Source organism: Nipponia nippon, unplaced genomic scaffold (genome assembly GCF_047370975.1).
Source record: "Nipponia nippon isolate SJK-2023a ecotype South Korea unplaced genomic scaffold, ASM4737097v1 scaffold_9, whole genome shotgun sequence".
Classification (NCBI taxonomy): domain Eukaryota; kingdom Metazoa; phylum Chordata; class Aves; order Pelecaniformes; family Threskiornithidae; genus Nipponia; species Nipponia nippon.
The window spans coordinates 4,608,386-4,634,921 of record NW_028262413.1 but is presented as its reverse complement, the minus strand read 5'-3'; the positions used below and the strand labels follow the sequence as shown (position 1 = coordinate 4,634,921).

The following is a 26,536-nucleotide window of genomic DNA, read 5'->3' as shown; positions in this document are numbered from 1 at the left end:
GTGGCTGCCATGGGAGAGTCGCGTTGAGGGTGCCCTGTGCTGACGGAGGTGAAGATAAGATCTGTGATGGGCACTGGGTTCTTCACCAGCATACTTCCGAACGCCACACTCTACCTCCTGGAGAATAAAAAGCCAGGAAACACTGGGCCTTTTAAAGGTTGGTTTTTTTTTTTTGGTTGCAGTGAGCAAAACAGTCATGACAATGAAATTGTGCTACAGAATCCTAAAGCAAAAGTGACATTTTTTTCCTTGTTTTTAAGCACTTCACAGGAGCATGGCTTGCCTTGCCTAAGGATTTAGTGTATTCGTTGCTGTATGCTTGGGCTAGTGTTATGTAGGGCAGGATGATGAACTCTAGCTCAACTTTTGCAGCGTTCTGGGAAAAGTAGTCTGGGGATCACTGGCAGATGTTTTTCATCCATTTGTTTGGGTTCTATTTTATTTATTTTCTTTAACTTTTGTGATACAGAGCTGGAGCAATGCATTTCTGGAGATGGGAAAAGAACTGAACATCTATATTGGGCTTAATGAACTCATGTACAAATTTTCCAAGGGCCTAAGGAGCTTTGGATTTGGTTGAGAACGTAGAATCCTTCATGGAAACAGTCTTGCCTGAAGCGGAGACATGGGAGGAGCTATGGTGGACTCCGTAATTAAGTAGTTTCAGGAAATTATGCAATCTGTTTGTAACAGTATTCAAAACGGGCTTTTTCTTGTCCTAGTCTCTCTAGATCTATTTGTCTCTTGTGTTAAAGGCTAAGTGCTTTGAAGATGGGAGCCCACCGCTGTGCTGCTCTCGTGCAGAGCTGACACAGCCATCTCCGACCTGCTGTGGTGGTGCTAAAATAACCCAGGCTGCCCTTAGGGGGATGTGCTGGAGGTTTGGTTGTGTACAGCCTTGCAATCAAACCCAACCCTGTTACTGGTGCAGAAAATGCCAGCGGGTGTGATGCCATGTGGAGTGCCAGCCTGCGGAGAGGTGGGAAGGATTACGTTACTGTCCTCCTCTCGTGATGGTACCAGTCTCTGGCCAGGCTGTAGTGGAAACCGTGTAATTTGGGAGCTGAACACCAATTTGAGATTCAGAATGGGTGCACATGGTTATATCTCTTTTTTCCCTCCCCTTCTTCTAGTAATGTGGCAACTTTTTAAAGGTGATTAGGTGCCTAAAGACACAGATAGATGACTATAGTCTGTTTTTGAAGTACACGTCTGCATCTTTAGGTACTCAGATATCTTTAAGCTCCCAGGCCTTGGAGACCAGCTCCCCGGAGGCTGCAGTTCGAATCATGACTAGCTGCCTGACCCACTCTCACGTACCCCTGACTGCTCTTTACCTGACTAGAGATAAATGCCTCCCCTGCCTTACAGAAATAAGTCTCCTCAAAATGGATCAAATCACACTTAGCTTTAGTAATTTGGGTTCCTGCTTCCAACCTCGTGCTTGTATTCTAGCAAAAAATACTGGCTTGCGTTAGCATGAACAGCTTTTGGTTCTTAATGCTGGTTTAGTATTCATTTCTCTAAACAAGGAGTGCAATTACCCGATGGCAAAATAACTGTCTCCAACTGTCTTTTTTCCATTAAACAAATGGAAGGTTTTACCTCTTGGTCTTCCCACAAGATTAATGCACTTTCTCTGCGGGAACTGTCTTAAAGTGACCCAGGAATCTGAACAACTTGCAGACAGCAAGCCTGATTGTCACAAAATCTTATTTAGCCAATGCCGATTTTTATTAAGAGGTGATCTCTGTTAATAACATAGACTAATAACTCTTCTAAATGAAGAAACCTTCCTTTTTCCCCCCCACAGGCAGGGATAATGAACTCCTAAATCAGTGCTTTTACTGAGGAAGCTTTTTTTTTTCCCCTCCATTTTAACAGAGGTTGGCTTGAGACCTAACTGATGTCAGGAGATCCTGGTGCCTGAGCTCGCATCCCATTGGGAATTTAACTAAGAAAAGTCACGGTGTTATCGAGATTGGTTGTGCTGCTGGTTGCCACAGAGAGAGAATTTGGCCCAGGACATCTCCACTGGGCCTGTGAAAGCTGGGGCTTGATGGGATGTCTCAGAAAGGCATCAAGTCAACCTTGGTGAGGGTTCACTGACGTGGCAACAAATGGGTCAAACTGTTCTGGAAGCTCAGATTTAGGGAAGTTGTGAATTTCCTAGGAGTTAGGATTGATCTAAGTGTATGTGGCTGACCCCTGCAAATCAACCAGCTGGCTGCTAGATGATTAATGGGCAGACAAGCATCTTGGTTAGAGGAGAGACTCCTGTTTGTACCCTCAGCCAGAAAGCAAGGGTGGGGAGGTAAATTCAACCATACTGTTAGACATAAGAGAATCCACATCAGACACAGCCATGGGAAATCGGCAGACCAAGTTCTGCTGCTCATGGAGAAACTTGTCTTTTCTATCAGTGCCCTAGTTTTTAATCCAAAAAACCAACAAGATCCAACCGAAAACCACAGAGCGGGTCGGTGGCTATCAGAAGGACGGAGCGTGGGGCCTGGCAGACAGGGAGGACGTTGCACAGATCCACTTCTCCCCATGCTCCCAGTTAACTGGGTTTATTCCCTTCCTGTTTGGATTGCAATTATCAACAACTGTTATTCCCCTCTCCTTTCTTGTCTTCTCCCCTAAAGTAGGGGGTAGAGATAGATAATCCCCAAAACATTAAGCGGTGAAAAGGCAGGGAGAAGTGGTTGTGCTGGTGGCCCTGTGGCCATCGCTGGAGCTGAGGTGCCAAATAGCATGTATGAAGCTATACAACCCCATGCTGATTAATCACTTAGAGACTAATCTCTGGCCAGTTTTTGCTGTCCTTGGTGCCGCCAGCACCCCTCCGGTACCTCCCAGTATGATCCGGGGAGGGAGGGAGGGAATGGCAGTACCTCACAGCTGGGGAGCCTGGTTTCCCAGGCAATACATTCAGTGGTGAGATGCTAAGCCAGGGAATGGAGAAAGAAAAAAAAAAAAAAACAACAACCAACCTGAATAAAGCAAGAGCAGGCAATGAAACAGTTCAATTATCCCTTCACCTTTCTTCTTCCCCACTCCCTCCTTTTTTTTTGACCCATCTCCCCCCCACCCCGCTTTGTCTTATGCACAACAGGGCTCTTCTGGAAACAGATGGTTTCCTACAGAGGCTGAGCTGCCTGCTCCGCTGGGGAGGCAGACTTGGTCTGATCTGGGCCACCTCTTTTGCAGTTGCGGCATTCCCGTGCCGGGCTCTTGCTGCGTGGCTGAGCGGTTTTGCAGGGCGGTAGCTGCTCCTCGCTGCGCTGCCCTGAATCCCGGCTGGGGTTTCCCCTGTGGGGGAGGCAGAGGAAGACTCAATCTGCCAATTTTCTTTTATTTAGGTGAAAGTTACTGGAAAATACCCGTGTTTTGCTGACCTCTCCCCCTATCTCATCCTCCCTGGGAAAACTTGTGCCGCTTTCCGTGCTGCCTGTCAAGGGGACGGTGCCACCAATGGGGGTCTTTAGCTCTTGGGTTGTCTTGCCTGGAAACCTGGATGCTACTGGCACAATCTCAATTAAACAGGGACAGCATAAAATATTACAGTGCCCCGTCTGGAGGTGACACATTGCACTAGAGCCCCTGAAGTGCCATTGATTATGGGCGCTACTGAGAGCTGCCATTAACTGTCTGGCAGCAGGGTGGGATATTGGAGTTTGCCCTGACCTTCCCTTTTTCCTGCCCCTGGTACTTCAGCTAAGCCAGGAGATGTTTTTCCTACTCCTTCATCTGTCAAGTTTGTTTTTGAGGGAATGAGATGGGATTATCTCTTCTTTTTTGTCACTGTATGAGATGTATACTACTGTTAAGATACTGTTGCTGCAGGGGAGGAGAGTTCAGGGCCATGTGTGTAGGGGTAGGGACTTGGGAACCCTTCTCTCCCTGGTGTTAGTAAGACATCAAAATAACAAAAACTATTGTCAAAGAACTTACAGGAACTTTTCCATATTGTCACAGATTCCCATGGGATCAATATATGGAAAGTGTTGTGCTATCAGTTTTATTGAGCATCTTGTGTACTTGGTGAGCTTTTCTGAAAGCTATAGAGCCAGCATTAACACCGCTGCTTGAAAATCACCGGTTACACAATTTTTTTCTTTGGAAAATTTTTGGCCCACTTGGTGTGAGAGAAAAAGCTTGAAAAATACACCTCTAATGGCTCCAGCACTGATTGCTTGCAAAAAGAACCCGTGCATGCTTAAAAAAACAAAGTTATTTTCCCAATTTTAGGGAGTAGAGAGATTCATGAATTTTCAGTGCTTGGGTTGGTGCCGCGATTTGGGCCGACTGAGCAATCAGCCTAGTTACCAGCCTCGCCTCTGAATCAATGCTGTGCTAGGCGGGAGAAATGACTAAGAGCACAAAGAGAAGGAATTTATTTTTAAAAAAAATGAAGTACCCCTTCCTCCCCCCCCAAAAAAAAAAGCTCAGAAGAAAGTGGCTTCATTAATACCAGCTTGAGTGGCAGAGCAGGGAATCGGCTGAAAATGAACAAAGAGCCACGCGGCAGGGATGCTAATGCAAGGAAATGCCAATTCGCACTTCGGCAGGCGGCGTGTGGCAGCTTCCTTTCCTGTTCAAACATTTTAGCCAGATAATGAGTGAAAAAACCAAACGTTTTTTGCATAATCAACTGAGTTTGGAAGGGAGAAGCAATAGAGGAAGGGGAGCCACAGTGCTAATTATTTGCTGGCTGATACAGCTGTCAATGAAGCAGCGCGGGACTGCGGGGGGGCGCGTTGCTAATTGCTGGCAGCGGCTGTAGCTCGGGTTGCTGCTCTTGGCCACTTGGCTGGTGGTGGAAGCAGTTGTTAATGCCCGGGCAACCTGGTTGCTTGCTGAAATGGAAGCCAAGGCATGTTTGCCAACAAGTATTGGGGTAGGGAGCGTAACCGTTAGCGAACTGGGGTTTCATATCAACATTGATTGGGGTCGCGATGGGGAAATGAAGCGCATAAGGGTGCTGGTGGCTGTCTGGTCCAGAGCAGTGTGTTTATGTGAAGCAGATGGTTGACTGCTTTGCTTTGCCAGCATATTATGGAGTTGGCTTCGAACCATCTTGCGTGGTTTCCCGGGAATGCAGGGATCCCGTCTGCAGCAGAATGTTGCTGCCTTGAGCATGTTACCTGGGCTCAGAGCTGGCAGCAATGCTCTCACGTGGAAGGCGGCTGCATGCTGGGGTGGTCCTCACCAACTGCAGTGTCCTGTGTGACTGAAGGCATGCTGATGCTCCAGTGGCATTGAGAGGCTCCAGCCCTGTATATCCCAGGGTATTTTGCAGGTGCCTTTTGCACACTTACTTCCAGCGCTGAAAAAGCTGAGCTGCTGTTTTGGGGCTCCTCTTCCAATATGCTGCTGCATTTGGGAAAGAAATAAAGGGAGGTTGTAGCTGCTGGGCTGAGTGGTGTGGGCAGGGAGTAGTTAGACTGGCATTGTCCTGTTGCTCCCCTGGGAAACGCCACCTTGCTTTGTACTCCCAAACCATCCCTGGTTTCTGGCTCTGCAGTTCTGCAAGGCATGGGGTGAGAGAGAAGAGGGTAAGGCAGGATATTAGGAAAAACCTTCCAGAGAGAGAAATTAAGGTGAACATGGCCAACAGTGGCAGAGATTGAAAGCTCTGAATCTTTATCGCTGTCAAACAGCTACTGAAGAAGAGATGGCATGGGGCTTTGCTTTTTTTTAAAAAAAAAAAAATTGGATGCTGGAGCTGAACTGTCCCAAGTAAATTAAACTTCTTTCCAGAGTCATTAAGCCCAGATTAACCGTGACCCTGGCTTCCCCATCACCCAAAGAACCATTGCTATTAAAAAATGGAAATTTCATTTTCCAGCCTTCTGCTCTTCGAGTTGAAGCCAGGCTGTACCAGCACCTGTTGGAAATCAATGGCTTGCCTTGGTGCTTGCTGTCATTCTCTAGCCAAGTGCTGCTGCTTTCACTGTCAGCATTGAGTAACACTGTAAGAGCTGTTTTATCCTATTTGTTCTTCCCCTTATTTTTTGAAAGGCAGAACTTTGCTGCCCTGTTTCACAGAGGTTCTGGATGCTTGGGTATCAAGGTTCAATGTGTTTTGGCAGCGATGGCCTGGCAGAGCTTGGTGATGGTCTAGTGCCAAGTGCTAGTTCTTGCTTCATTAGAAATCTTCAGTTTAGTGGTGATGGAAAAGCATTCCAAGTGATGCAGGAGAAGAGTCCCAGGTCTGGATATCTACGTTGTCCCTCTGTGGGCTGAAAAATTTGGGCTGAAAAAATAAATGGTGTTTATTTTTTCAGCTGAAACTTTTTATGCTTGAAAGTGCAGATCTGAATCAGCCAAAACTTCTCACTGAGTTTTGTCAACTTGTGAAGTTACTTCAGCTGGGGCAACAAGAATTAAAACTAGATGACTTTTTTTTTTTCTTTCTTGCAAATTACTTTAGGTGGAACCTAATTTCATTTTACTTTTAAAAAATGTTCAAGCCCTTGAGCAAAATTCCCCTCCTAGTGGTTAAGTGTAACCCACGTGATTCAATTTACACCACCATTTTTCTGTTTGTGGGGAAAGTGGGCTGCCAGCAAACTGAACATTGGTTTTGATTTCTCTGTGTACAGACCGCTGTCTGGAATGGGGCTGAACAAAAGTTGTTCTTCAATTTGTACACAGCGAGACAAAAACTTCTCTGTAACTTAAATATAAGTTACTTAAGGGCTGCGGACAGGAATAAATGGATAAGGTTTTCAGTAACCCATATTTATGCTATCATGTACAACTTCTAAACCTTCATAGCTATTGAAAAATTGGGAAGGGCAATCCAGGAATGTGGTCACTGAGAATGGGAGTTATTTGATACTACATGGTTACTAGAAATTATTGATTGAAAAAGCGCTAGCATTTCAGGAAATGCCGTGAAAATAGACGTTTTTAGATGGATGGGAATGAAATCTGTAGAAGCATGCTCCCTTCTCTGCCAATAACCTCTATGCCATATAGGAGTCTTCCAATAGGAGAATACAAAGATATTTAAATACTTTAAATTTAAATTTCAACTTATGCTGGATGGTGCATTTACAGTGCATAATACTATTTTCTCTTTCCTCTGACTTTTTTTTTTTTTAAAATCACTTAAGAGAAGGTGCTCTCTATATTGTACAGCGGCTGGAACAGCAGCAGGAAAATGTGACTTTGAAATAATGGGATCTATAAGAATAGGCAATTTCATTCAAGTATAGTGATTTAGTGCCCTGTTAGTGTCCTGATGTATAACTCCATTTCCAAAGACTGTAAGTTTCTTCACAAGCATAATGACAGGCTTAAAACTTGTGAGACTAATGCCGCAGCTTTCTCTGTCCTCAGCTGTTCCACATAATTACAGGAGTAAGGGAATTTTGTTCTCTCCTAACAGATTAGCTTTAAGAGGAATAAATCAGATAATGTTATTGCCTTCTTGTTTCTTTCCCCTCCCTCTCTAAACAGCAAGATAGCCCACATGGCGCAGTGTAAAGCCAGGGCGGGTAATGTTTTTTCTCCCCTACAGTCTGTGATACGGATGTGATCCCAATTCCAGTGTCACCAGGACAAACTTTTTAAAGTGCTCTGGTTCTGTTTGTTGCTTTTGGTACTAATTTCAGCTTCTGTGTTTGCTCTGCTCACAGATGATGGCCCTTACTCGAAGGGGAGCAAGGACTCTGGTGGGATGGACGCAGCCCTGGTCTCCAGGAGGCAAAGCATCCCAGGTAAAGGAGGGGATCAGCTCCTGCTCCAAAACATCGGGACATCCATTACACTGTACCTGGCTACCCCTAAAATGGGTAAAACCCCCCAAAACACCCATTTCGGTGCATCTATCAGCAAGGCTTTTGCTGGAGGGCAGAAATGGATGGTAGTAATTGGTCTCAGTGAGTGGTAGGTTACTGGTGCAATCACAGTCTGGCATGGAGCTGTTGATGGTGGTTACAGGGAGCCGGGAAAGGACTGGTTCCTGTGCTGGGCTGACACCCACGGAGAAAAAAACAGCAGCAAAGGCGAGAGGGAAGAAGCGCTGCCACATCTGAGCTTGCTGGGTGGGGAGGAAGACTGGCAATGTCTGGCAAGCTTTCTGTTTCCCACGTGTGACTAAGTTTGTTTTGATATTTAGTCAGTCACAGCAGACTTGTGTGTGAGATAAACCTTCCTGTGCAGAAACACCCCCAGGGGCTGAAGAGGGAGTGGAGAAATGGTAGCAAGTTTGCTGCTGTTGGTGCTGGGCTTTGCCTGCCAGCGACGCACCAGCAGGTTTGGATGGGCTGCTCATCTCCTTCTTAACAAAGCCCAGGGCTTGATTTTGACTTCTGACAATTAATGACCCAGTCATAGGTTTGGTTTAGTGTGTTGTAGGGGATGGGGAGGAAACGGGGCCATTGCTTCATGATTTGGCAATTTTTCTGGGGGATATTCCTGTATCCTCTGGGGCTGCTGCAACACTTTGCCACTGTATCACAGCCTTGATGGAGAGAGGCTGACTCCCTGCTCAGAAGAGCCAGTCTGTCCAGTGACCCCAGGTCAAGGCATCTCAATGGGAAGGGCAAAATTCAGGTGTGCTCTTCCTGCCCTGGGATGCTTTGAGCAGCAAAATCCAAGCATAGATGCCAATAGAAGAAATCCAAGACTACTCTCATATGGCACTTAAAGACTGTGTCTTGAAGGACCAGATTCTGCTTAACAAGCTCACTTTTACATCTGTGTGTGTCTGTGATAGCAGCAGTAGATTTGTAGAGGCATTGGTCAAAATCCCTTATTGCTTACCTTGATAGATTGATCTCGGACCTTTTTTCGGAGCAGTGATTTCTCCTTGAACCCATAACAATGGGTAATTGCGCTCTGAGAATTCTCATTTTGAGCACTTATCAAGGATCAAAATTAAACCCCATTGAAGAGCTAATAATCTCCCCTTGCAGCACCATCTGTGTTGATCAGTCATGTCTGTAGTTGAGAGGAAATTTGCAGGATAGTGCCGGATGGTGTTCCTTCCAGCACGGCGGGGAGCCCCCACAAAGTTTCTGGCAGCCCCTGGGATCCCGGGTTGGTGAATTGAAAACTGAGTTACTGTAGTTGGCAAGGGATCAAAACTGAGTTTAAAAAGCAGAAGCATTATGGACCTGACGTTTTACAATGAGCTGCCAGTGCCACGTTAAATGGGTGCCCAGCAGTGCCTGAACGCCTTCCAGACCGGCACTAGATTGCAAAGAGGTTCCCCACTCACATTAATCAAGCTCGTGGATTATTCTTGGAAGTGCTTTACAAAACGGGTAGTGCATGGCAGGACTCGAAGTGAGGTGCAGTTTCTGGTGTCGTGGCGGCAGTACACAAGGAGCAAAGTGCTAGTGATGAGGCACCACCGTGCCAAATGACACCGCGTTTTCTCCCAGTGAAAGAGGATGGAGGGGGGAAGCCCTGCACCAGTATGGATCTTCTGTGTCAATATGTTATTTAAGAGGCCCTGCCGTGCTCTGGAAATCGTAGTGTGCAAGAGGTTTCAAATGTTCCCTCTCCAAATAGAGCATCTCATTTAAGCCTGGTGGGGTTTGCTGTGCAAACAACCTCCTGGGCTATTTGCAGCGTGGGTTTTAGTCCACAGCTGTGGGATTGCTGTTTGCTGTGTGCTGCCAATGCCCATCACCACCTTTCCCTGCACGGTCTTTTGAGAAAGGCACCCTGTGTGAGGGAGACTGTTTTCTTCCTGTAAAATTGTGGGAGATTTCAGTACACCAGAGGTAGAGGAGGTGGATGGATAGTGCTGTAGACAAATTCTGCAAAAGCTTCTTAGAGGAGGCTCTGGCAAGGCATGAAAGTCATCTGATTTGTCCTAGGGCTAGTCCTCCTTTGAGCAGAGAGTGCGAGTGCCGTCACGTGGATTAACATGGAGCTGCCTTTTGCCAAGTCCGCAGAGCTCTTGGTCTTTCCTTGGGCTGATGCTGGCTCTCCTGCTAACTTATTCCCCTTCTCCAAGGCAAATCCAGAAGCTGGAATAGTTCAGGGATCCTGTTTTTGTAAAACCCAGAGATGAGCTGTAATGGGATCAAAACTGGCATCAGGTTGGGCTTATATAGGTGCTGGACAAATGAGAGTGTTGTCTTGGACTAAAGGAAGGTAAAATGTACGCTGCCTGCAGCAGACAGAGAAGCAGTGCTGGTGCAGCTGGCGTGGGGTGTGCAGCCCCTAAGCCTGACCCTGCCATACGTATTATGGCTTGCAGTGCATGTGGAACCAGTTACGTTTTAAAAGTGACTCGTGTCTTCAATTCCAGCTGTAGATAAGGTGGGCAATATGGAGGAAGTTTAACTTAGACCAGGTGCAGATGGGTGGGGAAACTGCTGTGAATTAATGTTCATGCCTCCCCGCTCCTTCCCCTGCTGATGGCAGGATCCTACCCCCTCTCCACGTTATGTTCTGTATCTCCCAACTGTATTGATGTCTTGTGATATTTTTTTAAATCACAATATTTTAAGAGCCACCCTGTTCTGTCCATCCAGGCAGCCACTGCAGGTCCACATCATCCTCCTACCTGGTAACTGTGACGGCCTGTCATGCAGCCCTCCTAACACCCATCCCGCTCCTTATCAAACATAATCCCTGAGGCAGTGTCCCTAGACCACTGCCCAGATCCCATCACCCTGGTTTTGAGTCCTTCCACTGCCCCCAGCACCTTGAAACACAAAGTTTTTGTCCTCTCAGAAGCCCTCGCTCCTCTGCCTTGTCCTGCTTGGTCTTGCCTGCAAGACATGCATGCAATGCTTTCCCTCCACTGCTGCAGATCCACCAGGACACGCTTCTGTTTCACAACTTCATTTTAAGTAAACTGAAGCTAATTGTATAAATCATCCCAGGTCTGCTCTCCCACCAGCTGTAGGAAAAGGATGTCCTTGAGACTGGGAGGAACATGCCTTCCTCTGAGATGTTTGTCCTTGTTCCTCATCTTTCAGAGGAGTTCAGAGGGGTCACCATCGTGGAGCTGATTAAGAAGGAAGGAAGCACCCTTGGGTTAACCATTTCAGGTGGCACGGACAAAGATGGAAAGCCACGAGTCTCTAATCTGAGGCCGGGAGGATTGGCTGCAAGGTGAGAAACCAAAATGGGGTGCAGATTGCACAGCAAAACTGGAGAGGAATAGTTACATGCTCTAGCTACTGAATGAATATGGTTATAATTAAAATAGTTGGCACCCGACTCCCTTTTTTTCAAGTGCCCCAGAATGCAAAATTGTTGCTTCAGTAAGTAGAACGTCTTCTATTTTGAGTTATTTCCCATGCTCTGTGCAATTATGCTCTGAAATTTTGTGTAGGGATATTTGGGATTCTGTGAAATTAGGCAGCCTTGTCAGGAGAGCTGCATGGTACAATACATCTTGATCAAGCTAAGTGGTTTAATATTGTATCTGTTCTGCATACTGAGTGTGTAAGTAACGTTATTGGCTCAGAAAAGGAATGGGAGAAGAAAGGCTCCAAGAAGCGGAGAAAGGGAAGGAGTAATTGAACAATTTTGCAAAAAACAGGCAAAAGGAAATATGTTTTCTTTTTCCGTGCCTTTTTTTTTTTTTTTCAGACAGCTGTTGGTATGCTTCTTTTTGACTGATTGCTCTACATGAATGGGAATTGAGCAACAAAAAGAGAGGCTGTGAACACGTATACCGTGATTGTTACTGTATGTACAGATCTGAATGCTTGCCACTAGGAAAGATAGATGGCTTCAATTTTAGCACTTCTCTCTGATAGCAGGCACATGCAATCCGACAGCTAAGATCAGCCCAGTGTTGGTGGCTTGTTCCGGAGGTCCCCCAGTTACCAAAGGTTCACCAGGCACGTCCAGGCTGAGCATAGCAGAGACTTTGTGCTACCGCTAATTTTTTTTTTCTTTTTTTCGCAGAAGTGACCAGCTGAACGTCGGTGATTACATCAAGTCGGTGAATGGCATTAACCTGACCAAGCTGCGGCATGACGAGATCATAAGCCTGCTGAAAAACGTGGGTGAAAGGGTAGTGCTGGAAGTCGAGTATGAGCTTCCGCCAGCCGGTGGGTGCCTCTCCGCTAACGCTACTCTCTTTTCTTGGCTGCTTTTTGTCCTGGGGTACAGATGGGCTTGCTCGTGCATTAGCCGTCATGGCCAAGGCAGCATCCAGGGGCATTTTGACGTTCTGCCTTCATCTGCTCGCGGCGGCGCGGTGGATGCTGCAGAGCCATGCGCAGTCGGAGCGGAGCGCGTTTTCCAGCACAGTGAGTGCCTGTTCATGCACACCGGCGAGAGATGACTGATTAGGTCCATGTTGCCTCGGAGTGACTTGGTAGCACAGGCCAATCTGCCTCCTGATGCTGCTTCAGCTTGTTTTTCTTTTTCCCTTTTGGAGCGTGGCTACAGGAGGTTTTATTCAGTCTTAAGCATGTATTGCCAGATCCTCTTTTCTGAACTGTGGCAAGTGCTGTTATTCCTCAAGATGCTTTGAAAATGTTACGTGTTTTCAGAAGGGAAGCTGAAGCTATCTGCTTTCCAGCTAAGGGGCCTCGGCAGAAGCTGGCAAACCCAACTCACGTTAACAGGGCTTGTGTCCTGACGTGGGATACTCTGTGCTCTTGCCCTCATTTGTTTGCTCTGATTAAAACAAATTCCTCGATACAATTTCTCATCACAGTTTTTCCGTTGTGAAAATGATCTCCCCAGTTATTACTCATTCAGTTACCCAGATCAATCAGAGGATGATTGGGCAGAAGAAATAGAACAACTAAAAATAAGATGACAGGAAAAGCAAAACTAATGAAATCTAAATATTTTGCCCCAGATAGGAAGCTATCTTACACTTCATAGCTTTGCTATAGCTGCTGCCTTTACATGAGAAGTATTGAATATATAAATGACCATATGAAGCCCTAAGAAGGAAAAAAAAAAGAATCTGAATTAGCTGAATCTCTATCCATCCTCCCCCTCTGTTCTGCTGTGAACGTTGGTTAGCTTTTGCATACAACCCTGGTAAGAGAAACTGTGGCTCAAGTTTTCCATGTTCTCATGCTCGCTAGAGATGACAACCCTTAATCTTTCTCCTTAGCTGTGAGCCTGGCTATCGGGAATCTTTTAAGCTGTACTTACCAGCTAAGGAGCAGTGCCAATACCGCATGGCTCAATCAATAGCAGCGATGCAAAATGTCCCCAGCTCCGAATGAGCAGGAAGAGCACACTGAAATAGTGACTTCTCTCCAATGAGATTATTGATGCTGTTTGTGACTAATCCAAACAAAGAGGCACTGCAAAATACAGGGAATTGTCAGTTATTGCCTTACTCCAGTTCATTGTGGGCTTTTATCTGCAGTGAGGGTATGGTATTGCTGTGTGCACCCGCTTTTCTCTCTCTTTCTTTCTCTTTCCCTGGGCAAAGAGCAGAAATATAGTGCAATTCCATAGCTTGTGCTTATGGGTTTGAATTTTTCTCCCCGCTTTGTAATTTCCTGCTTTGGAAGAGACCTTGCAAGTCCAAGTCTAGTTTTCATGCCACTGTGTCATATCACCTCTTTCATAAATAAACCAAGCCCTGCGTTAACACTAGCTTAGGTTTCCCTGCTCCCCACTGATCTTACGAAAGGCTGCTGCAGAACTTCATGCTTGGATGCTTAGGACAGAAATTGGATGGTTTTTAAACTTATTTGTGGATGCTTTATACCCTTTTCTTGGTATGTGAGTATCACCCCTTAGCTGGAAGCCTTCCTGTGCCCTAAGCTTTTCCCTTCTGGAGTATTTCTAGGCTGTGTCCCTGTTAGCAGTCTGCACAGCAGCAGGAGCAAAGTGGCTGTGTGGGGGACAGCGTTTTGGGGGTTTATTTGGCCTCGCTGTAGCCTGGTCCCCAGGGCTGCCTGCCTGCAAGGCGGCACCATGCCTCCACTGTACATCTTTTGGGTTAGTTCAAGGGTTAGTTTAACCCTGATTTGGGTGCAGGTTGCAAGCCCTCAGGGTGCTTGGCAGTGGGGACCGTGGGGAGATTCGCTTCAAAAACCCCCTCCTGAGCCAAGGGGAAACGCTAGCGCGGACGAGCCTAGGGGAGCCTTCAGCTCCGCTTTGCCAGGTTGAAGTCAAGCTCTTAGTCTTTTTTCTGGTTATCCTTGTGGCCATTCATTGCACTTGGTTTGAAGGTTAGGAATTGATCTTTTTGGGCTGGACCAGGCTGAAATGCCATGTGCAGCTCTGGATGGAGAAGACTGGGAAATTGTCCCATATTCACTGCAGTAGTTCAATAAATCATTAAATAGCAGGGGATGGCGAGGGACGGAAACAGTTTCTTTCCTTTTCTCTTTACTTTAGTACATTAAATAGTACTGTCTATTTAACATAAAATTACTGAATTGCCCCTAGGATCAGTTTAAAGGATTTACTTAATCTTTTTTTTAAAGTCAAAATATGAGAGGTAAGGGAAAAAAAACCCAACCTTTTGCACTGAGGATTTGGGATTTTCATTTTCTTTAAGGTCAGCCGGTGACTTGATTCCTTATGCTGCTGCTGGTTTTTTTTAATAAGTTTCCATCTGTGGCAGAAGCTTCTGGCTTTTGAGTAGTGCTGAATACATTAAAACCAGTTGATAAATGAGACAGTTTTACTTGAATGTCAGAGTATTAACCAAGACAAATCTGAGGGGAGATGCACAACACTAAGCTGGTGAAATCATCCTAAAACATGATGGTTGGCTCTGACAAAGGTTCATGCATCCAGGTTGGGCTCTTTTTGCCTCCAAACAGGGAAGATACAATATGGGTATTGGGCTGGACTTCCATTTCAATGCTGTTTGGATGAGTTTTTTGGTTTTATTTTGCAGGGTGGTGTGGAAAAGGTTTATCTGGGGGTAACTGGGTCTTCCTCTCTTCCTCTAGTGCCAGAGAGCAGTGCTGGCATTATTCCCAAGACCATCGAGGTGTCTCTCTACAAGGAAGGCAACAGCTTTGGCTTCGTGCTGAGAGGTTAGTAGCTTCTCCAGTGAAAAACGAAGAGGGGACAGTACTGGCAGAAGTGATTTGGGAAGCAGGAAGAGAAAAGATGAATGTCGTAAACTTCAGCTGAGAATTGAAAGCGTGTCCTGGAGAGCATCCCGTGCAGCCTTCAAGGACTGCCGGCTGCCTAATCCAGGGCAGTCTTTTTGCTTTCAGGCTGTGTCAGCTGTTATGTGATAAATGTCTCTCCTTTGTAAGCACTCTCATTCAGACTTTCAAGCCTCCAGTGACTTACGGCTTTCCCGGTTTGATTACAGGGGGAGCCCATGAAGACTGGCACAAGTCCAGACCGCTGGTGCTCACCTACGTGAGGCCGGGTGGCCCAGCAGACAGGTAATGCTCATGTTGTACCTCCAGCATTTGCTTTCCCAGGACAGACCAGCAGCTCTCACCGTGCTCTTGGACGTGTGTCCTTCTTGTCCTCCTTGCTGGTGCCCCCCCAAGGCTTCTCATGCTGGTGGTGTGGGACCTGTGGTGTACGGGGAGGATGGGTCTGGTGCTCATAGGCTGGCCCATGTTATGATTATAAGCAGAAACTCCGCTTCCAGAGGCGGCCACTTAATTAACCCTCTGCAGATGAAGAGCTGATGCTGTGTTAGAAAGCAGGAGGCAACCTATCTCTTCTCATGCTGCTAATTTAATATGATGGGCCTGGTACTATAAATAACCCAAACTATTGTCCCAAGGAGTGTTTAGTTCCTACAGGATCAAAGTAATTGACTTTTTAAAATATGTATTTATACACACACACGTATATGTATACACAAACACACACAAAATATATAAGTGTATTAAATATCTATACAAAAGATAGATAGATGTATAAATATATATAGAAAATATATCTAAACATAAATAAATACATATACACAAAAAAACCTTTTGCCTGTGGCTTCCTACAGGGAAGGGTCCTTGAAAATTGGGGACAGGCTGCTGAGCGTTGATGGCATCCCTCTGCACAGCATGACCCATGCTGACGCCCTCAACATCCTGCGGCAGTGCAGCCAGGAGGCACTCTTCCAGATCGAGTATGATGTGACCATCATGGGTAAGGCCAAGATGGTTGCGGTGGCATTTTCTCTAACTGCCTGGAAAGTATGTGAGACTAGACACAGTAACTGGGATACTCGGTTTCAGTGGAAAAATTGCTGAGCAATGTGCTGCCAACATGGGTGTAGGGGGTAGAGTTCAAAGCCAGCTTAGTTGAATGCATTTGAAATGCCCTTATCCAAAAATGTGTCTCAATGGGAATGATGACTGGTTTTAGAGGAGGGGGAAAAAGGGGATTTTCTAATGTAGGCAAAGAGGGCATAGGAGAAATTGGAGTTAAAGGAGGCTGGAGCGCTCTGCCAGCACTGCAAACGCTATTAAATGTGTGCAGGGGAGTGAGCTGCAAGCAGGCAGAGACTTGATGTGGCTGTGGCTTCAGTTCTGAATTTTGACCCTGCTTAATTCTGGAGCTATTCCCTTTCTTAGAAATGTTAGTTCAGATCTGCTTCTGAAATAAATGAGGGGTGATCAGCTGATTGACCCCAAGTAAGACAGAATTTATTGGAGGGCAGAGGATGGGTATTTCTAAAAACTGTTCTACACAGTAGATATTAAGTTTGAGGGTTTGGAGGGTTGGTGGTTTTTTTTTAATTTGATGTTCAGTTTCAAGCCCTGGGAAAGGGTTTATTATTAGCTACTGTAAAGTCATTTTGAGCTGGCTTTGTGACACACAGCTGTTACTGCAGGGAGCGTCGTTAATGAGTTTAAGGTTACCACAGAGTCCGAAGCTGTGTTGGTTCTGGAAGCTCATTGAGCTGTGCATTAGATTTTGGTGTTGCATATACATCTCCAGAAGGGTTTCTGCCTCCACTGGAGTCACAAGCTGGACTAGGTTGGAGTCTTTCCTGCAAATCTCGCAAACGAGAGCACGTCTGGCCTAGGATCCAGTGAGGAATAGGAGACTGTGATATCAGGTTGTTTTTTGATTTGTCAGTGAGGAGGGAAATAAAAAAGATCTGCAGCTGAGAGAGTTTAATACCATGCCACCCCTGAGGAAAGAGAGCTGAGAACACCAGAGCCCGCTCCATCCAATGTGCAAGGGGGTTGCACCAGGATAAGGGAGCTCCTCGTGCCAGCCCTGAGGGCTTTCTGCTTCCTTTTGAGTCTCCTTCTCCCAGGCTTTCCCCTTCCTTTCAGCAGAAACTCCACAAGCGTGGACATACTGGGTCTCCCCTGGGGAGCCGTGAGCCACGCAGACACGTACTCCGCTGGAAAGAAAACCCGATGCCTCGGCAGTTGCCTGTGCGCTGCCTGGCTTCTGCCATGCTACAGGAGCAGCTTCTCTTTAGAAATTGGCTGGTATTCATGGAAAAGAGGAAACGCTTAAATGATGGAAAACAGAAACTACCCAAACCCTATTTTCTGTCTTTCCTGCATGATTGTGATTGTGGTAACTCTGCGTTGGTCAGTAAGGGATGTCCGTTCCTCTCCTCGCAGGCTGGCTGGGCTGGCAGCCCTGCCTGGGGAGGGGACAGGAGGAGTTAAGGAGGGATTTTGCACAGGGCTGTCAAGTCCGAACAATTAATGGTGCGTGGGAAATGGGCCTTTTTGGGGTTTTGTTGTTTGTACAGTCCCTTGGCACCTATGTTGCGGAAAGCTGGTTGTTTTAAAACCTGACTTGGAGCAAAAATAGCCGTGAAAGTGCCTTGGTATTTCTTCTTGAGTAACTCTCCCACCTAAAACTGTTAGGGTTGAGTGAACACAGAGCGATGGCAGGGTTTTATGCAGTGATTCTCCATCTTGTTTTGCTATACAGTGGGCCACAGCCAGATACTTCCCAAGATGTAAAAACAACCCCTTTCTTAGATAATTTCTGCATAGAGAGTGCTTCTCCCCAACCCTGTAAAGGGATATACTTGCCCTGCTTTCTTTTAAGGCAAGATGATGCAGAACATGTAGCTTAAAACAATCTCTGCAGACAGTTTTGCCAGGCAACAGCTAATAACTGCACCAGGAGATGAGTACGTCATCCCCATATCACAACTATTAGAGACATTGTCTTTACCAGCCACGGGAAGATGATGAGGGAAGGGAAGAGCAGGTGCTGGAAGCAGGGTGAGGACGTTATTAGCCTGAAGGCAGCACTCTTAATTCCCGTTTTGAAAACTTGGTGAAGGGGCTGGAGGGACATGTGGCCACACGATTCACTTGCTTCATTCTAAGAGCTGGGAATACGACCATGAAGTGGTGCTTGGCCTGTTTATCCCCAGGGAAAACAGAGTTTTTTGCATCGCTCTCGCTCTCCACTGCAGCCATATGCGCTGGGGTGGTGTGGGCTGACCCTCGAGGAGGGAAAGTTGTTTTTCTGCATCTGTCCTTGGTGAGAGACCAAGGCTGCTGTGGGGGAGTGTTGAATCATGGCGTTCCCCAGCTGGCTGCGTGGTTTCCCAGCCAAACTTGTGTGCTGAGGATGAGCTGCATGGGGCTAGCCCAGCTCTCAGTGTGAGGGACGCGTCAGTTGCTTGCCACCACCACCGAGCATCCCCCGGCTGTCAGGCTTTCACCGGGGAGGCCAGCGTAGGACGGGGCCATGGCAGGCTTTTAATCAAATTGGCTGAGATTTCTCAAGGCCACCAAAGGAATTAAATTAATCTGCTGTTCCCATTTAAAAGGAGCGCGAACTGGGCATACACCTCCCTTGAGCATCAGGAAAATCTCTGTCCTTTGCTGATGCCAGATAAACATTGCAATAAACAGATGCTTTCCTGTGGCGACACTCTATCTTATGGGCCTTTTAAAAAAGGGGGAAAAAAAGGGAAAAAAACCCCGAAACCAACAAATAAACTGATCAGCCAGAAACCAGTGGCATTTGAATAGTTACTCTGTAAATGAGCTGTGTGTGCCATGACACGAGGCACTGGGCTGCAAGCCTTGAGGGTTGACTCTTGGAGGGGGAAGCTCTGTGCCAGAGATGATGAATGAGCAAATGGTTTGCTGCGTCCTTCTCCTCCTCTCCCTTCCCCTGGCTGCCCCTCTGCCCGTTTGTTTTTTAGACTGGAGATTTTTACGCCTGTGGGGCTCTCCTTCTGATGGAGTGGAGGGCTGGTAGTGTCCCACAAATGAGTGGCTGCTTGGCATCTGCTGAGCGGTGTCAGGGGGTAGGGCCTGAAATGGAGCCCGTGAAGTCGGGAGGGATCGCGAGTCGCTGGGCTGTGTCAGAAAGGGGGCAGCTCCCTGGTTTGGTTCTTCTAGAAGTTTTTGTTTTATTTTGTTTGCATTTGCAAGGGGATTGCCTTTTCTCTTCTCCTCTTTTCTCCCCCTCTCCTTCCCCTTCCTCTTTTCCTTTTCCTTTTCCCCCCTCTTCCCCAAAGTGCATTACAGCAGGGAAAAAAATCTCCTCTACCGTGGCACGCCTCACTTATCCCCCAGGCAAGTGCTCAGAACACTTTCCAGCCTGGTTACAACAGCGTTCCTCCTTAGGGAGGTGAGCAAAGCCAGGTGGGGCTCAAGGAAATCTAGCACAAGGGAAAAAACCCCACAGTATTTCCTCCAAAATAAGCTGTTGAAAGATCTTTAAGAAAACACCAGCCAACCCCCAGCTTTGCATGGTGGGGTGACCAGCTCTCCTGTACCTTTGGCACTGGGGGGTCTGCCTGGAGCAGACTCTGCTTCCCTTGTATCCATCACGATATCGGTGAGTACCCCTCAAGGGTATGGGTGTGAGTGGGTTTTGCACAGACCTTTGTGTCCTCCTGGGGTCAGCCAGGTGGACAGGGCGATGGGATTTGCTGTACTTGAGCAAGTTTTGGTAGGTTTTCCTCTTTCTGTTTTGGCGGAGAAGATCAGAGGGTTGATTAGATCTGTAGTGAGTCACCTGATGGCTGCTGAATTTCCACTTGAACATTTTGAAGTGGCTGGAATTTGGGTTCGGAAAGAAAAATGCAGGCAGGATTTGAGGGCAGATGTTAACTGGGCTCCCGGGACTGATTCAGGCCAGAGCTGCTGATACTGAATTTTAACAGGGTCCTATCCAATTTATTTATCCTATTCATTTAGTCAACGCCACCTAAAAAGAGCAGATGTCTTCAAAAAGGTAGAAGTCTTAAGGGTTTATTTGGTTACTAAAAAATATCGTTTCTGAAGGTGGATGAAGATAGCATACGTACTTTCCCCCAGCAATGTCAGGAGATGTAACATCATTCATCCAGCAACAGGGAATGGGAGAGGGATCCTCTTCTGGACCATTTCTGACTACCCACTAAACAAACATGTATTTTGGACAAGTTGTGTGACAGCTGTGCCTCAGTTTCCCAATCTGTAAAATGGTACCATCCTCCTGGGAAGCACAATTCATTGCTTGCAAAACACTTTCAAACCCTTATGCGAAAATCTGCATGGCCATGCAAGGTAGCATATGCATATGTGGTTTTTCTGTTCCTCGGTAACAAAACCCTAGAGAAATGATGCAAGCTGCTGTATCCATATTAAACTCAGTGTCACTGGCTTCAGTGATCTTGTTCTGCAGCGGTGTGATTTTTGGCCCTCAGTACATGGTGAGCGGCATTTGAGTTGAATATCTCATGAATGCTGAGTCTCCAGAACAACTGCTTAGAGTCTCTCGGCTTGTGATAAAGGATCTTGCTTTAAGTAAGGTAAGATTTGCTGTGAAATGCAGGAGAGCCGCGGATGCCTTTTCCACAGATGCTAGGTGAGGTTGCAGCTGTGTGCAAAAACACCTCGTGCCACAGCAGCAATGTGAATTGACTCCCTGCGGTAAGGTTATTGCATGGCCTGCCCTGGCCTCTCCGTGTTTCTTTTTAAACTAGCGGGGGTCTAATAGCCCCATGTTAATCACGCCTCACAAATATTGCTAAATTGCAGACTTCTGACCTTTGATTTGAGCCAAATATTTCCCTAGAATAATTAATAGAGGCTTCGCTGGTATTTCCCCAACAAATGCCTCTATAAAAGGGATTTGGAGCTATGCTACTGGAGATGAGAATTAAAAGGGATGGTGGGGTGGCCTGTGCTGTGTGCGGCAGGAGGAGGGACCGTGGGCTGGAGGCAGGACTATGATTTCCTACAGTCTTATTAATACCTAGGTCCTGGCATGGGAGAAGGTACCCAAAGCCCTTTCTCCTCATCATCGTGCTGAGACCCACCCTGGGAAACATTTGGCAAAACTGAGAAACTTGGATGCTGGGTAAAACCGAGAGGAGTAGGTATCTTCCTTGCAAATAACGGTCCAGCAAGCTTTTTTCCATGTGGTTTTTTTTTTTTTTCCTATCTCCTTCCATTCAGCTGGAGAAATATGTTTCTGTCCCTCTTCAGAGGATATGTGCTGGACACACACGTACTGCAAAACCAACACAGAGCTGGTGTTTGCTCTAGGAAGAGATCCTCAGTCTCTTGGTGCTTCCTTTGCTAATGAAGGCTTAAGTGCACCTTCCTCAGGCTTTAGCTGGTCCTTTGTGTATCTTCTGAATGGGGCTGTGCTTTTTGCCGGAGCCTGCAGGTCTCCCCAGTGGTCCTTTTCAACAGAGAATAAACAAGCCTGCACAACCTTTAACATGGCTTATTCCTCCTTCTTCCTCCTCTGGGAAAAAGGGCGCTGCGAGTAGACCAGAGCCTGAACATCCCCTGGCTGATCCCCAGAGGAAATTTCCAAGGGAAATTTCTGTCTCCAGAGTCTCAGCATCTTCAGCAAATCTCAGGAAAGACCTTGCTGCAGCTTAGCTTCCGAGATTTGCATCAGTGCTTCTGTTTATCAGAGAGTAAGAATGAGCTGTGCATCAAGTTTTGGACCCAAGTAGCATCAGCATTTTTAGTGGAGCATAGCTTTGGAAGAGAAAAGCCTTACTATGAATAATGAAGGGCTGAGGAAGCATCTAGCTCTCAGAGGGCTCTGCTGGCCTTTCCTTCGAAGCTGATGGCTGCGTTTCCGTGAAGTGCCCTTTTGGGGGGGGGGTCAAACTACACATAGGGTGCTGGTTGTGGGTTGTGTGGTGGTGATGACACATTTGTGAATCCAGCCTTTTTACAATGGCTTTAAGTAATCTGGAAGCAAATGTGTATAATAGAGGTGGAAGGAATTTCTGTCTAATCAGCCAGAGACACAGGCTTTCGTTTTCCTCCCCCTTCCTCAGAAGAGATGAATAGGTATGGTGCAGGCTTATGCTAACAGGTGCAATTTCGTAGGAGGTTCATAGTCTCACTTACAGCATCTATTAAGCTTATTGCAGAAATGCATCTTTTAAACATGAGTTCCCCCTGTATTGTCTGATGAGAGAGAGAGGAGGCGTTTGTAAGCATGCAGGCAGGTAGCGCTGTGTCTCAGCTCCCACTGTCACGCTGGAGGAGCTGAAACGAACAGTTGAGGCGATATTTTGAAGCACACGGGAGTTGACTGGCTTGTGTGCTGGTCGTCAGCACACAAGACTTCTGAGTACTTCAGAAAGTGGGATCCTGTTTCTTTGTCCCTTTTTTTGTTTGGGAAGAAGCCTATAACAGCGATGCCTTTCTGATCTTTTTTTTTGTGCTTTTCATACTGTTGATGTGCCTGCTGCACAGCCTTTGGGCAATCTCTTCCTTGATGTTGCTATTTAACCCCAAGAAAAGAAGCAGGGGGGTTGTTTCCATGAGTGAGTTGTAATATCTCTTCACTTCATTTTCATATATATTTTGTGCAGAAGCAATTTTGCTTCTTGAGTTTACTACTTTGTTAAGTTACTGCGTGATAAAGACTGCAGGATGTCCAAACTACAGGTTTGCTGACACACATGGCAAGTCAGCACTATTGGCCAACCTCCTGCATTTAGAAATGGAAAAGGCTGTATCAGAAGTGCCTTCAGATGCTCTCTTGTTTTGCAGATACTGTAGCAAATGCTTCAGGTCCGTTATTAGTTGAAATAGCAAAGACTCCAGGGTCTACGCTAGGAATCACACTGACGACAACCACGCACCGGAACAAGCAGGTCATTGTCATCGACAAGATCAAGCCAGCCAGTGTGGTGGACAGGTACCGATCCAAACAGGCTGCTCCTAGCTCTGCTTTTCCTTTCTCTGCTGCTTTTTTGTCCCCTCGTTATTTATATACTATTCTTCCCTGCCTCACCTTGAAATGGCCATGTCCACATGTTCTTAGCACCAAGCATGCTAAAAATATCTGACCTAACACCAGTGGACGCTCCTCACCGGGAATGCATGTAACTCCGTGCATGTGAAAGCTGAGCTCTGTTTTAAAAACCTCAGATCTGACTGCCCTGGAGCTGTGGAATGGCAAACACCAATTCTGGAGACTTCTGGCTAGAGCCTTTTTCTGATGGGCAAGTCAGCTAGTTACCCTTTACATGGGGATGTAGAAAGACAGACCATGATGCAGCCCTAGCTGCGGTTAGTTGTGTTGCTGAGCTGAACTACTGGCTCGTAGGACTTAATTACACTGCTGGGTGAGCCCTCAGCCATCCAGACTAGCTATGAGTGGGCACCATTAAAAACTTAAAAGGTCCTTCCCGAGCCACCAGCAGCACTGACTCAAGCATGAACCATCTTAGTTGGTATTTTGGGCAAGGCTTGAACCTAAGGTTCAACTTGGAAGTAAAAAAAATGAGATATGAAAAAAATTTCACATGAATTCACACAATAATTCACAGTTGGATTTTGTATGTTTCTGCTCCCAGCTGTAAGTACATGGATTTTGACCACGTGTATAATTGCCTCTCTTGCTGTTTCCTTTGCAGATGTGGCGCGTTGCATGTTGGTGACCATATTCTCTCCATTGATGGCACAAGCACAGAGCACTGCTCCTTGTTAGAGGCAACTCAGCTTTTAGCTGCCACTTCGGAAAATGTCAAGCTGGAGATATTACCTGTTCACCAAAGCAGGCTGCCTTTGAAGCCTCCAGAAACAGGTGTGTCCTCCGTGCAAACACTGTTGGTTGCCATCAAAACTCACTTGAGGTCCCTACTGGCCTTCTTGCTGCTTTTGAATGCTGGCAACAGACTCCAGAGAGACATCTGTGGAGGAAAAAAAAAATGATGTTTTGATGAAATGCATGTGATTAGATGATGTTCTTCAAGGATGTGAATAGGGAAAAAAAGGTGACATCTGTGCTTGAGTGGGGAAATTGGAGTTGGGAATCCCAGGGTTTTGCAGTGCTGAGTGCTGTGCAAGCCGCTTCCTTAGTACCTCAGATAAGAGACTTTAATGGAGAGGGAGGAAAACAACCTTGGTGCTGGCAAATGTATTTCCAAGCTCAGTTTTCATTTGCTGATGCCTGGTAAGGTTTTGTAAAGGACGTGTCAGTAGCTAAGCAGGATCCTGCTGGACTTCCTTAGGAAACAAAGCTGTAGCACAAGCGTTCATCTTCTGGACCAGCCTGTTTGAGTGGCCGCTGTGTCTGAGCAGCAGGAGTAGAGTGAATGCACCTGTAGCTGCTGCTTTCCACCACCCTCCACCAAAGAAATACTGGGGAAAAAAAAATTATCTCCAGGCCCAAAATGCCTGTAAACATAATTCAGATTTCACCCTGATGAGCAGCCTTGTTGCCCACCTTTAGTTTCTCCTTCCACATAAGAGGCTGACTCAGGCTCTCATATAAACTTCATTGTGAACATAGCCTCAGTACTAGTAGATTTGTTGCAACTCTTGCCTGCAGTTTTGTTACAGTCCGTACTGTTGGTCTTGTAATTCAGGTGTTTCAGGTGTGAATGTTCAGTACCAGCCCCTTTTACAACAATTTTCAATCACTTGTCCCTCAGGAACATGCATTTTAATAATACTGGTGCACAGTAGCCCCAGGCACAGCTCTTCTTTCCTTTCTCTTCTAGGATGATTTGGGGAAAGGAAGAAAATATCTGTGTTGTCTTCTTTAATGTGATGTGGTGAAACATAAAATCTAATAACATCGCCATGTCTAGAAATAAATCTCTTACATGTCCAGTCCAATTTATGCAGAATTAAAGCATTTTAACAAAGGAGATGGATGACTTGACCTTTGTGCCCAAGAAAAAATGGAAAGCTATAATCCGTTTTCAATGGCTGTTAAAATGAACTATTCTCCTCCTTCCATTAGTGCCCTTGTCCTCATCTCCTTTCAGAGTATATGCATTCAGCAGCAGCAGCTCAGGAGAAGGAGGATCTGTGGAAGAACAGCTTGGTGTGTTCAGAGCCTTTTTACCCAAACCTCCATACATCAGATCAGTTTGCCGTGGCAGAAATACAGAACACAAACATGGGAGAATAATTGCAACACATGAATATGAAAAATAAGGCATATAACGATCATTCCTACTTTTGATTAAACTCTTAAACACGTGAAGGGAAGGGTGCTGCTCATCCACACGGCTGTTAGGAGGCAGAGGTGTGTGGTTGGTGACCAGTGCTTGGGCTTGCACCTTCACCAGTGCTGATGGGGATGGGAAAGGGAGGTGGTGGGGATAGGAAGGAGAGCGCTTTGGGCAAGAGGAGCAGCTCACAAAGCAGTGCTCCTCAGTGGCGCAACCAGCCACGGCACCATGCAAGCCCATGGTGAGCAGCTGAGGAACCACACCAAAGTTGACAAACTGCATTTGGACCTGGGAGAGATGCTGCTTTCTGCTCCAGATGCTGAGTGCCAGCTCCGCAGGCTGCTTTTTCTGTGTTTAGGGAAGCGGGCAGTAAGGAAAAATGGGCCGTGCAGAAGCAAACTGTCGTGGTTGGCAAGAGAGTGAAGCCTGGGGAAGGCAGCTGAGGAGAGACCGTGCAGACGCATCCCCATTCAGCACTTGTATTACTGAGTCCTTCCAGCGTGTGCCTGCATGGGGCTTGTCATTATATTTTTTAAATGTGGCTCCTCATGCAGTCGAAATCCAGTTATTGAGAGGGTGGAGAGGGATCTGAAGCTGCAGCTGCCATGCAAATATATGGTCTAATGCTGAAGCACGGGATTTGTCAAACTGAGTTTGCTTTCTCTGTGGCTCTGGAGGCATTTGGAGAATTTGTGGGAGGATTACGTCCTGCTCACAAGATCAGCGGGAGTGGATGGTGCCCAGGAGCGGTGCTGGGATGGATGGGTTTCCTCAGGCAGGAATGATGTGCGAAAGCTTGGGGAAGGCCGTTGTACGTTTTTATCATAGAATTGTCCAAAATCCCTTCTCTTCCCCAATACACTGACAGCTGACTTTCAAAGGCACTTTTTTCTGTTGTCAGATATGAGCTAAGAATTTATAGACAAATGGGAGAGTTTTAATTACTATAAATGGATTAAATGATTTTGTATATATGCCCATAAGCTCCATCCCTCATGTTCAAAGTGTTTAATTTTATTAAGAATTTTCCTTTTTGTCTAGATATAGCTACATTTATTGATTTGATTTTTGTTTTTCAAAGCTGCCTGGCTCTGAATTTACTTCTGAATCCATAAAATAGAAACCCCAGAGCTGAAAGTGTATTTTTTAAGACCTTGATAGACTAAGCGCTAAACTGACTAAATGTTTAGCAGAGACTAAATATAGTTACTATACTGGAAAACCTGACCTAAATTATTTGATGCCTGTGATGCATGAACACAAAAT

At 46.3% G+C, this 26,536-nt stretch overlaps 1 protein-coding gene across 2 annotated transcripts in view; it reads left to right on the top strand.

Moving 5' to 3' along the window:
• Positions 1 to 26,536, top strand: part of GRIP2 (glutamate receptor interacting protein 2) — a 149,331-nt gene that overhangs the window by 79,811 nt on the left and 42,984 nt on the right. For both annotated transcript variants that reach the window (XM_009469835.2, XM_087744646.1), the window contains exons 2-9: positions 7,653 to 7,733; positions 10,959 to 11,094; positions 11,899 to 12,044; positions 14,877 to 14,963; positions 15,251 to 15,326; positions 15,896 to 16,041; positions 22,854 to 23,001; positions 23,723 to 23,892. In XM_009469835.2, the coding sequence (XP_009468110.2) occupies positions 7,653 to 7,733; positions 10,959 to 11,094; positions 11,899 to 12,044; positions 14,877 to 14,963; positions 15,251 to 15,326; positions 15,896 to 16,041; positions 22,854 to 23,001; positions 23,723 to 23,892 (990 nt within the window). The remainder of the gene's footprint in view (positions 1 to 7,652; positions 7,734 to 10,958; positions 11,095 to 11,898; positions 12,045 to 14,876; positions 14,964 to 15,250; positions 15,327 to 15,895; positions 16,042 to 22,853; positions 23,002 to 23,722; positions 23,893 to 26,536) is intronic.